Source organism: Chelonia mydas, chromosome 5, assembly GCF_015237465.2.
Source record: "Chelonia mydas isolate rCheMyd1 chromosome 5, rCheMyd1.pri.v2, whole genome shotgun sequence".
In the NCBI taxonomy this organism is placed as follows: domain Eukaryota; kingdom Metazoa; phylum Chordata; order Testudines; family Cheloniidae; genus Chelonia; species Chelonia mydas.
The window spans coordinates 88469703-88482256 of NC_051245.2; the positions used below are offsets into that span (position 1 = coordinate 88469703).

The 12554-nt window shown below is 40.8% G+C and overlaps 1 protein-coding gene across 3 annotated transcripts in view; it reads left to right on the forward strand.

The window, feature by feature from the left end:
• The window catches only part of GOLM1 (golgi membrane protein 1), a 94243-nt gene that overhangs the window by 73818 nt on the left and 7871 nt on the right, over positions 1-12554 (forward strand). For all 3 annotated transcript variants that reach the window (XM_043547342.1, XM_037901759.2, XM_043547343.1), the window contains 2 exons: positions 8355-8493; positions 11379-11556. In XM_043547342.1, coding sequence (XP_043403277.1) covers positions 8355-8493; positions 11379-11556 — 317 coding nt within the window. The remainder of the gene's footprint in view (positions 1-8354; positions 8494-11378; positions 11557-12554) is intronic.

Genomic DNA, 12554 nt, shown 5'->3' on the forward strand with positions numbered 1-12554 from the left:
TACATTACTAGGCTTTGTTTAGTTTATTTTGAATTGCATGTTAGGTATGGGTTTTCAGACTTCTAGCTCCAGAGAATTTGTGCTGAAGGTTAATTGTCAGATGGTCTCAAATTAAAATAGCTGTGAAACAATTTACCTTGTTTCTTGTATATATGGACAAAGACAGGTGATATTAGTAAACTTTGTAGACTTTGTATAAATTGTAGAGCAACTGACTTCCTGATGACTCACCCACCCTGTTTACTTACTGTGACAGGAGAGTGATAGAAGGCAGATATATTAGCCCCAGGTTAAGTAGGTCCCTTTTCCCTGGGTAAGGTAACAGGGGAGGTTCCAGAACAATCAGGAACTTTCTGGAAACAATTAAGGCAGACAGGCTGATTAGAACACCTGCAGCCAATCAAGAAGCTGCTAGACTCAATTAAGGCAGGCTAATCAGGGCACCTGGGTTTAAAAAGGAGCTCACTTCAGTTTGTGGTGCGTGCGCAGAGCTGGGAGCAAGAGGCGCAAGAAGCTGAGAGTGAGAAGGCATACTACTGGAAGACTGAGAAGTACAAGCATTATCAGACATCAGGAGGGAGGTCCTGTGGTGAGAATAAAGAAGGTGTTGGGAGGAGGCCATGGGGAAGTAGCCCAGGGAGTTGTAGCTGTCATGCAGCTCTTACAGGAGCCACTGTAGACAGCTGCAATCCACAGGGCCTTGGGTTGGAACCCGGAGTGGAGGGCGGGTTCCCTCCATCCCCCCAACTTCCTACTTGGTACCGGAGGATTTGAACTGGACTGTGGGTTCCACCAGAGGGGAAGGTCTCTGGCCTGTTCCTCGATCCACTAGGTGGAACAGCAGAGACTGCGGGGATTGTTCTTCTTCCTTTCCCCATGCTGGCCAGTGATGAGGCTAACTGAGTGAACGGCAGATCTGAACCGCGAAAGTGGCCAAACTGAGGGCTGCCGTGAACCTCTGAGATGAGAAAATCCGCCAATAAGCGCAGGACCCACCAAGGCAGAGGAGGAACTTTGTCACACTACGCAACTGCTGACCTTATGAAATTGAAACCTTGTGGGCCTTGTACACATAACCTGGTTTTCTAAATTTGTTGAACCCAACAGATGGCCAAATCTACCCCTTGGCATGTTTAAAAGTGTGGAAGGGGAGGACAGAATCATGTCTTTTGGGTCTCTGCTTCATAATCCTCTGCTAGACACAGGACTGGAGACAGTTATTTGCCAGCGATTCCCATGGAAGGCTGCAAGAGCAGTTTTATACCAAACCCTAAATGGGATGTCTTTAATGCTAATGGCCCAGATCTTCACACACGGGAGGTAATCTATGCCCAAAACTCCCCCTTTTATTACAGAGTGGGCCTCAGGCATCATCCACCCATAACTCTCTCCCTCTCCTTCCCCCTAAGGCCCTTCAGAGGGTATGGTCTGCTGTGTAGACTAGGTGTCAGGGATATATCACACAGTAGCCAGGCCCAGGTTGAAGACCTGGTACAGAGGCACCAGTGAATTCATGCTTCCAGGTTGGTGGGGGTCAGAACACTTGTGGAGGTACTAGGCCTCTGAGTGGCTTCTGGGGATCAGCCACGTTTTAAGAGTGGAGGTGAAGGGTTAGGAAACATGACCTTTTCAGTTCCAGCTCCCCAACAGGGGTAGCTGTGCGGAATCCCTCTGGAGCTTTCCTCCTTCTGAGACCCCTCCCATGGGCTACCCGTGCAAGAGATATTCTGGGTTTATGGTTGCCCAGTTATAATCTCATTCAAGAAAGGCAGAAATTGTTTCCATCACTGCATAAGTTGCATTGTACAGAAGTACATGGTTTCTATTCATATGTTTCTTATTTTTATAGCTGTAGAAAATACTTTTCACGATTTTTATGGCACATTTCACAGGCAGTATAATGCGTCAGACTTAATGTTGCTGTTAACTTTTTATATTACCTGTTGTGCTTTCTTTTTACTGTCACCTTAACACTGCATTCCACTTCATATTTCATTAGTCATAGAAATGTATACATAAGTGTGCTCAGTAGTGCGCAACTCACACTTTTAAAATGTGTATGGAGAGAGAACTTGTGACGTAGACAGTCTAAAGGCTTAGGAATTATCATTTTCCATCTTCTTTGTGTATCGAGCCTTTGGAAGAAGTAATTACTTTGTTGGCAAACATAAAAAGATCTTAACAATGTTATTTACTCTTGAGGAAATAAATAATATCTTCTAATTCATTTTAAGAGCAGTAAAACCAAACATTGCTGTTAGCATAGTGTGGTCGATCGTGTGTGATAATGAAATAACATGAGGCGGTGGTGATTAAAGAACTGGCAGTTTCACTGTGCCTACATGTCTGCCATTGAGAACTGCTAATCCTCCAAGTTCAATTTAAGTTTAGTGAGCAGAGAAAATGAGGAGGGGTAGTATCATAGATCATTCAGTACCAGAAAATGGGTTAAAATTAGAAATACAGTTCAAAAATTACTCAGAAGCATGACCGGGTATAAATTCTTTTTTTTTTATTTAAACAAAAGATATTCCAATACAGACAGGAGTGCTACCGCTCTGAATTGTGCATGTTAAATTAGAAGACATTGAGAAAATCAATTATTGTAGTAGTCTCTAACAGATTTTGTTCTGAATCTTGTGGGAACATACTACTGTCTTTTAGGAGGGAAACTGTTCGTTAAAGCCTTAGCACAACCTAGTCGTTCAGAAGAATTTGTTACATCTAGGAATGAGAGTAGGAGATCTTGTAGCAGTTCTTATGTTCTTAGCAAATTGAAATGCAGAAATGTGGTTTCATGCCCACAAAATGAAAGAGTCTTTGTTGTATGCATTGCTGTATATTGGCAGCAGGTTAAAATGCTCTTTATTCAGTATAGTGTCTCTCATTTCCTCTTCTTGGAATTAGTCATGATCAGTAATTAAGCTCACTTTTCACCTTGATAGGAATGCAAACACTTTCACATAGAGTAAACTCCTGAGGACAAAGAGTGTATTTTCAGTGTGCCTGTGATTCAGTGTGATAGTTCTTTTTGTTGTACTGTCTTCTCAAGATGAGGCAGGGTACTTCTGCTGCACTCAAAATTACAAGGCATTGGGTAACAATTATTTGGACTAAATGCCAGTTGAATATTTTGTTATAAGAAAAGTAAGAGCAGGAAAATCTGCAGCAGACCTATTTGTTTCAATTAGTTAATCTGGTCTGCTCTAAAATTGTTGTAATCGCAATAGGAATGTCCTCTGGATTATAAAGGTTTGTTCTTTTTTGTTTGTCTTTGTTTTTTAATCCAACCCTGAAAAGTTAAAACAAACAGACAAACCAGACTGGTAGTTCCTCTTCCATAAAGGACAGCATCAGCGGCAGAGGGAGCAATAGTAATGTTATGAGTAGCGCCCTACCAAATTCACAGCCATGAAAAATGCATCACAGACCACGAAATCTGGTCTCCCCCCATGAAATCTGGTCTTTTATGTGCCCCGCCAGTAGCAGCGCAGAAGGAAGGGTGGCAATACCATACCAGGCCATCCTTGCTTCTGCTGCTGGCGGCAGCTCTGCCTTCAGAGCTGGGCTCCCGGCCAGCAGCCGCCGCTCTCCAACTGCCCAGCTCTGAAGGCAGCGCAGTGCAGAAGTAAGGATAGCAGTACTGCAACTTCCCCTACGCTAATCTTGTGACACCCTCACAATTCCTTTTTGGGGTCAGGACCTCTACAATTAGAACACTGTGAAATTTCAGGTTTAAATAGCTGAAATCATGAAATTTGTGATTTTTAAAATCCTGTGACCGTTAAATTGACCAAAATGGACTGTGAATTTGGTAGTGATGAACTGATGAGTGAATGCGCCCATCTTCGTCAGAAACACTTAAGGAGCCACGTGTAAAACAAAGCCTAACAGACTCTGCCGAGTGTGGGGAAGGGTTCCACTGGATATTGTGACCGGATGTGTGTGTGTGTGTGTGTGTGTGGGCTAAGGCCAAATATACACAAACTGAGAACCAAAAAGAAAAAAGAGAGGCAGAAGCAGAAAAGAAAACCAAGAAATAGCCTTGTGAGCATTGTGTGACCCTGGAAAAAGCTAGAGAGAGCTCTTGGTTTTGGGTCTGGTGTTGGCCAAAGAGGTTTGATTGAGACTGTAAGCTAAGAAATGGCGTCTTTTGTGCTTGGTTCCTCCTGTGTTTGGAGAAGCAGGACTTTGTACATTCCTTGTAAATAAACAAGATTGCATTAAAAAAAATAATCAGACTTCCATCAATTTCTGCTTCCAACTGGAGTATCCCTCGCCTGAAATTTGACTAGCCACTCAGATTACCTTTGTCCTTTTTGATCCAACAAACCTTACTCCCAGTGGTGTGCCTCCATGCGTGGGTGCTTACACGCAAATGAGGAGGTCAACTAAACTGAGCCACGGTGATTTGCATTATATTAGAAACAGAGGGAGAACTAAGGGGGAGTTGTTTGTCAAAAATAAAAACTTATAGCAAGACAACTGAGTTCTAAATTTTTAAGATGCTACAAAATACTTTTAAAAAGAATTCTCTAATCAAGAATGTGACAGTGATTCATGAAGTGGGGACTATGGCTCTGAAGTAAGTCTGTAGTTTTGTTTTTGTTTAATTCAATTCTGTAACTCTCATTTCCTGCTTTTGGAATTAGTCATGATTAGGATCGAATGTGAATTGATTTCTGAGCTTTTTAAGTGAGTGCTGATTACAGAAGAAGTTAAGATTATTTATGTGGGGGATATTTTCAAAGGTACAAAAGGCAAATTAGGCAAATTTTCTTCTGTGTCTTTGAAAATCTTCCATTATACATTAATTAGGGAGGTTTGCAAAATGGAATTCTTTCCACTGACTTCAATGGACTTTGGATCAGCATTAGTCAGCAGTGAGGTATATGGGCTTACTAGTATTACAGTTAAAAGGAGAGTATGTTCCTCAGTAACTGACTAATCGAGAGATCCTCAGTTTCATACTACATGTGCAGTCCTGCCTTTTCTTTTAGAATTCACTCAGACCAACAACAGGAGTTACAGGAGGATTCTGGGATTTAACCTGAAAACTCTTCTCCTGGAGTTGGAGTGTGTTTTCATTTTAACAAACTAGGGTTGCAAACAAAAGCCGAGCAAGTTGTGGAGTATTAGGGTAGTCTATTGCTAAGGTAGACATTAGGGTAATCTTTACTATGTCCTGTATAAAACGTGTATAAAAGTTGTCTTTAAAAAAATCTGTTTTTAATTGTACAGGGTAACTAAGTATTTCTGAATGTTCCCCTCTGCACCCACATGCTAATAAAAACAAACAAAACACCCAAACTTGTTTGTTCTCTTGAATTCTTATCTGAATGTTCAGTTGCATATTCTTCTAACTAATCTGTTCTTAAAATGAAGAGTTCAATAATTTGTGCAATCTCGGCAGCGCTAGTAAGTGGAAAAATCATTACGACCCCATGGCTCTCTGGTGGCCTATATGAAATGAGTTGGTGGTCTCAGTCTAGTTCCTAGTGGCCAGTGCAGCTCTCTGTACAGCAAACATGCTACTGTAATTGGCACATTTTATTTAGTATTGGCAGAGAGGTCAATCGTTGAACAGACCCGGGGGATTGAATTTACGAGCGGTAGATTTTCCAGGTGCGGATGGGGCACTTTGATCACCCCCGCCAATGTGGAGAAGCTTGCACTACTGCCCTGTGCACTTTCCCTGTCACGTGCATGAACAGAGGATTTTAATCTCCAGAATTGCTGATCTGCAACCTTTCACAAAAACCAAAATTATCCTACAGCAACAACTAAAAACTAAGTGGTTACATGAGTTGGCTTTATTAACACGTGCAGTATGTAAGCACACATAAAAAGGAGAGTGAAGCCAGCTTTTGTAGGCCACAGTTAGAACCCTGTTACAGATCTCCCAGAAGATTCTCAAAATCTCCCACATTACTTGAAGACAATTCTAGATCTCCTTATTTCCCCCAGGAGTTAAGAAACTAATATTAATATAACTCATGCCTGTGCTCAGTTTTTCTGCAGTCCATGGTGTTCACTCTTATTAATTTTAGGTGTTTCCTTTAGTTTGATGACTTTCTTACATTTAGAAGTTAGTCAGCTAAATCATGCTTTTGTAAAGCCAAAACTCTCCTGGTGCAGCACAAACAAAGGTCACACATTCAACAACAGATCTGTCTACTTCTTCCTTTCCTTTCTATATGCGAAGTAAGTGCCTTTTTGACTCTTGCACTAAAAACAAATGACCTGCTCACTTGGGATATGTCTTCACTGCAGAGTTTACTTGAGATAGCCACGCCCATCTGTGAGTCTCCACACTGCAAAGCCACACTTGAGTCATACCTGTGTTGCCATGTCTACACAGGTGTTGCAGCAATCTGGGTGAGGCACTAGAACTTCTGGAGACATATCCCATAGTTCTCAGTAGTGCACTAAACTGAGCCGCATTAGCAATTGTTTTGCGGTTTATTGTGGGCAAATTTGTCTATCCTTCTTGGGCCCCTGTGTGTGGAAGTGTTCTGAGCCCACCAACACAATAAACTAAAGCACTTGCCTATCCCTGCTAAATTAACTTACATTCATGCAGTAGGCATGGGAGGAAAATATCAGCTACCTCCTGACATTCCATTAATCCAGGGGAACGTCATCAGTCCAACTGTTTCTATGCAGAATCAATACCTAAAGGCTTACAGCTAGTACTTGAAATGTGTAATTTCCCCTGTCCGTCTTGAGGAGTCACGTGCCAGCCGAGCTATTTGCAACATAACTTTCTCTTTTAAAAGTGTTCACCTCCGTTTTCTTGGCACTTGCTGTAGTGGCATTTCAGTAAAGAACTAAGAAAGGAGTATATTTTCAGAAATGAGGCACATTTTGAAAGAACATTGTTTTTTCTAATAGTAATTTTATATCTAATACAAAATGCTTCTGAATGGGCACTATTATATTAATTTAAATGAAATAAGCTAACAGTGTTAATATAACCCCGCCGCTGTCTAACATTAAATGGTGTTGGAAAAGGTCTGGTTCGTCAGCCTGCTTAGCACCATGGCAAACACACCAATAAAATTTTTTAAAATCTTTTATTAAAGATACAGAAAAGAAGGAAAAACAGCTATAGCATTTGAAATGTAAAATATTAAGTTAGGCCTTCAGTTTGTTTGTTGAAAGATTTTAAAAGGAAACCCCCCTTGCTGTTTGACAGTGTCTTAGGTGGTAATAACTGGCCTTTTGGGGAAAAGAGAAGTTAGTTGAGATGGGCTGGAGATGTCGTTGCTGCTGCTGTTGTTGTTGACATCCATCTTAGAAGGAAAAGCCCCCTTGTTTGACTGTCTCTTAGATGGTATCAAAGATGGTATAACTGTCATCTCAGGTGGTGTTTGGGTTTAGCTGGAGCTGGTAGGGGTGGCGATATCACCTGGGACCTTCTCTCTCTCTGGCCCAGTCTGGTCAGGACACCTCTCCATATCAGGATGATGAAATCCTGGGGTCCCAGAAAACAGTGTGGGTGGCAGCTATGGTGATGAAGCTTGCTCCAATAGCCATTGTCTGTTCTTTCATTCTGTTCTTTTTCTTTCCAGCTTTCCCCACAAAATTTCTTGCTTTTAAGGACCCAAAAAGGGAGCGATGGGTGGCATAGCCTATCCCTTTGTTATTTTGTTCATCAATTAGGCCTAATGTCTGACTCATTAATTGATTTTGGCTCATTAACTTCCGGCTCCTCATCTCCATAACTTCAACACAGTCCTTGAGTCATATCAACTTGTCCTTTTTTGTTTAGACTAATTCAGTCTGTCTATCTCCCTTTCATACCTTTTCCCATCAACATTTGTTGTTATAGGTTATGTAACATTGTATGAACTTTTACATACTTTTTACAGTTGAGCTCACAATTCAGGTAAATTTGTAGGCCCAATTGTCACAACAGCATCCAAGATCTCCCTGGTTCCTTATTATTTTCTCCTCTCCCGCCAAAAGATAACTTACTAGGTCAAATTGTAATTTCTGGTCTTTGCTCCTGAGACACATAAGAGGCTCCTAATTGACTTAAAAATAAGCCTAGTTTAAACCAAAACACACCTTTTGCACTGGTTTAACTAAACCAGTGTAGAGTGACACATTTAGTTAAACCAGGACAACTTTCCCATGGAGATGTCCCCTCAGATGATTCTAGCCTCACCTCCTCTTTCTCTGTTGTTGTTTTTTCAAACTATGCAAATGTAGGACTAGGAAATCAGCAAAATGGAAAAAGGAAAGAGATGCACCTTTTGTGAGGTTTTTTTGTTTTTTTAAGAAAGGTGTGTCTGTTAGAGATGTTGGAATGACAGTACTTCTATAAGCTACTTGTTCTTTCCATCAAGGTCCCAGTGCATCAATCAGATGAAAGAATTAAAAGAACAATGTGAAGAGAGGATAGATGAGATCACAAAAAAAGGCAGTGAGGCACCACAGGCCAAGGAAATCAAAGACTTATTGAAAAATTCCAACAAAAACTACCAGGTAAGCCTGTGTTTTGTTTTGTTTTTTGTTTGTTTTTTTTGGCAGAAAGTTAGTTGTACCATAATTTAAGAAGTCAATGGAGCTGTGCTATGTTGCTTTCTCCCATAGGGTGCTACTCTTTGATCCTTTAATATATAAAATAGGAGAAGATTTTCATGATTTTTTTCTGTTATAATGTACTAGATCTTCCTGTTAAGCTTGTAAGGTTAGTGTTTCTGATAATAAATGAGGAAGTTGCAGCTTGACCTCTGTTGTTTTGAGTGAGGCTTATCTAGGGTTGGAGGTGTCTGGTTTTTGACCGGAAACCCCAGGTGAAAGGGGACCTGTGCTGTGTCTGATCAGCACTGCTGACTGGACCAAAAGTCCAGTTACCGCAGTAACTGCGATCGGCCTCTGCCACCAGGAGGGTGGGAAGAGCAGCTGCTGCTGGAGGAGGCGGGATACTGATAGTGCCTTGCATTTCATATATTAAAATTAAAACACAAGTTTAAAAAAAACAAGCTTTAAAGTAATATGTTATAAAGCAAATTTGCCATTAATTGTACCTTAAAGGATTTTGGTGTTTCAGTTTCATTTTATAAAGTAATCTGAAGAATGAAAAATGGTTTGTGTTGAGCCTGAAAAGTCTTCTATTCAGAGTTACCTAGCAAGTTGAATGTCAGCCGTGCACCACAAATAAATGTATTCCAGTTTAGCCTTTTTTCTGTTTGGCAATTATTCATTGTTAAAAATTGTTCAAATATTTTGTGCAAACCTATTTAATCCTTTGGATTACTTCTGTACTATTCAGTAAATGAATGGGTTGAGTATTTGCTCTTTGTGCTGTGCTTGGTCACCCAAGTCAAAGCCCTGACTTTGACTGAAATTGGACATTTTTAAGATGTCACACACACTCTTTCTACATAAGCCTTAACAAACATTTTCATAGTTAAGAATCCACCCCCCCCCCATGGACATTCTTGAAAACAGATTGCTGTATAAATGTTTGTATAATACACAAAGGTGCAAATACTGTCCAAGTGAATTTGTGTGTGTGTTATTCAGACATTGTTTGTAAATACTTTATTCCAATATTTGTTCATCTCTAGCTTTACTGAAGCTCAGGCAGGAAACTTTTTGTGCAGAGTGGATGTGATTTTCTACACTATTTGTTGGCATTGATAGTTTATGTACCGGGCATATAAAATATTTTATATGCTCCCTGGCTTCTATGATCTTATGTAGAATTGTTCTTCTCCTGCATACATTGTAAACAAGTACAGAGAAGTAAGAGCTTTATTACAGCCTAGTTTTCAAATTGCAAGAAGTTGATATAGGACAGCAGAAACTTAAAGTGCTGCTCAGTTTTATGCTTGTAAAAGCAAACCAGTTTAGCATTTAGCCAGTAAAATGCTCATAGGAGTAAGTTGTTTTTGTTTTGTTTTTTGCTGCCCCTAAAATTTCAATGGCTGAATTTCTAAAGTGGCAGAACTTTAAGCTGATATTCTTTTACCGCCATTAAACTTTAAGCAGTTCACTAGAGTAAGGGTTTCCTGGTATATGCTCTAGTGTTCTCTCTCTAGCCTACTTGCTTTGCTTAGCTGGGGGAGACTGACAGTTTAACAGATCTCACTGTTAAGGAGTTTTCTTGATATATTTAGTCTAGTTCCATTGCATTACAGTGAAGCCTGATTAACTGAAGCTTGGTTCTCATAATCCTGGGATACCTCTATCCTGGGGTTTCTTAGTGCATGCCCCAGTAGAGCCAGCTAATTGTCATTCCTTTTGCTGCACTCCTGATCTGGTGGACTAGAGAGTTGCTTCTTTATAGTGAGGCCGCCAGCTTCCTCCTTTCATCTGAAACCACTTTATCTGAGACCTCAGAATACCCCTAACGATTCAAATAAAACTGGACTATTCCATATTCTGTATGCCACATTTGGAGCTCAGTTGACATTTCTTTGTGACTGATTCACCTTGTCATCTGATGCTGATGTCTGCTATGTGGTTACTTGTGCACAGAGTCTCTGTATCAATGAATACTCATGCTGTAGCAAATTGTGATAGCCAAAGTGGCCTCTGTGGCTTTGTAAAGCATTTGCTGTACTAAACCCACACTTGTTAGCTGCCTTTGTGAACAGTCCTGGGGGTGGTCAACAGGTGTGATAAAGAAGCAGATGGTCCCAATGAGGTGGATGAAGGATTACAATACTTTTTTGGAGGAGATGGTATTTAGGGGTTTACAAGATGTCCATCTTAATCCGTTTGCCACTCACCCACTCTCTGAGCTTGGATAAACTTGTGATCAGGCATTACGATAAGTAAACAACAAAAATATGTGCATTGAGTGCAGAGGAGGAGGGCAGGACTCCTAACTAGTAACATCAGAACAGTCCAGGTTGAACTAATTCATGTATCTGAATTGGGCTGCCATAAATTAGCGTTCCCAAAACTTATTGAAAGCTGAGCCCTCCTTGGAAAAAATAACGTTAGTAGCTCCTCCAGCCCAGCAGGGCAGCCTGGGGGCAAGTTGCACTGTCTCTGTTCTGGATCCAAAACTATTTCTTGGTGCTCCGGAGGCACATGTCCTTCCTGCTCAGAAACGTTGCTTCAGAGAACAATAGCCCCTGATGCACAGCAACTACTGAACCTGATGGTACTGGGTGGAGTAGTACTGGAAGAGGCATGATACCAAACCGCTCTGCGTGTGGAAACTGTGCTACGGCCTGTTTATCAGGGTTGCATTTTACTTCTGACTCCAGTGAAGATTTCAGTTCAAGTCTATTTCTTGAATTAGTTTTAGATGCATTTAGATTTCTCTAGTCAGAATTAAAGATGAAATATAAATCGGAGCGTAGGAATAAGCATTTGGATGGACAAATCACGTGTCTGTATATGCTTTTAAGGGTAATATTCAGCTGCCAACTTTTAATCGACCAGAGCTCCAACTGCGTGACCTAGAAGAGCAGAAAGGAGATAAGGAGCAAGAGAAGGACAAAATTCCTGGAAATGTAGCTGTAGAAGCATCAAAGACAACACCCAGTATAAAAAAGGTAGCAGAGATTGAGTCTCATAGAGACAAAGGTAAGATTGGCTAATTACATCACTAACACCTTAATAGCAACTGAGGTGAGAAACTGCTTCTAATTAATTGAATTTTAATTTAATTAAATGTAAAAAAAATTGCATATAACTTAGTTCAGGGGATTCACATTGATCATTCTATTTTTTCCATCCTTATGGAAAGTTTTATAGTTAATTGCTAATGACTGTCAAAATATTTTTTTTAATTAAAATACTTCCATTGGCAGAGGAATATATTATAGTAGTAGTGGCTAGATCCACAAAGAGGACTTGGGCTCAGCTTTGAAACACCTAACTTTAGGTACCGAGGCTCCCTATACGATGCATGGGAAGAGTTAGGTGCCTAAGAATGGGATCCACAAAAGCCAGCAAGCTAAGTGGGGAGCTGCCTACGATAGGCAATAGGAAATACTGAGGAGAAGTGCAGGGACTAGTCTTGCTCCTTAAAAGGACTTAAGCGTCCACCTCTAAACCCTCTCCTGGAGTTAGGACTGACTGGACTTAGGAGCCTTTCTTGCAAAAAACAGTGGTGGTGGGTCAGAGAAAGAATGAGTGACTCTGTAGCCTGGTGATTAGTGCACTCACCCAGGTTCCTGTCCCTGCTCTATTGCATACTCACTTCAGCAGGAAAAAGATTGAGACCTGCCCGCTAGCCCAGTGGTTAGGGCACTCACCTGGGAAGGGGGAAACCTGTCTTTAAGTCCATGCTCCACACTGGGCAGAGGGGGATTTGAACCTGGGTCTCGCACAGATTAGGTGGCAGCTGAGTTTCTGAGGATTTAAATTTTGGATTTAGACATTTGAAGTGACAATGAGGTGCCTAATCTTTGTGAATCTAGCCCTAGGTATACGCTGCAAGTAACAGGACAATGTTGTGTTTGGCAGGCCTAAATTAGTATCCCTAATTTGCTATGGAAAAGATGCTCTCTTTTCTGAAGACTTTCTGAAACAAGGGCTTGAGTTTAATAGCCTAAAACATTAGTTTGTTTTAGTAGGTG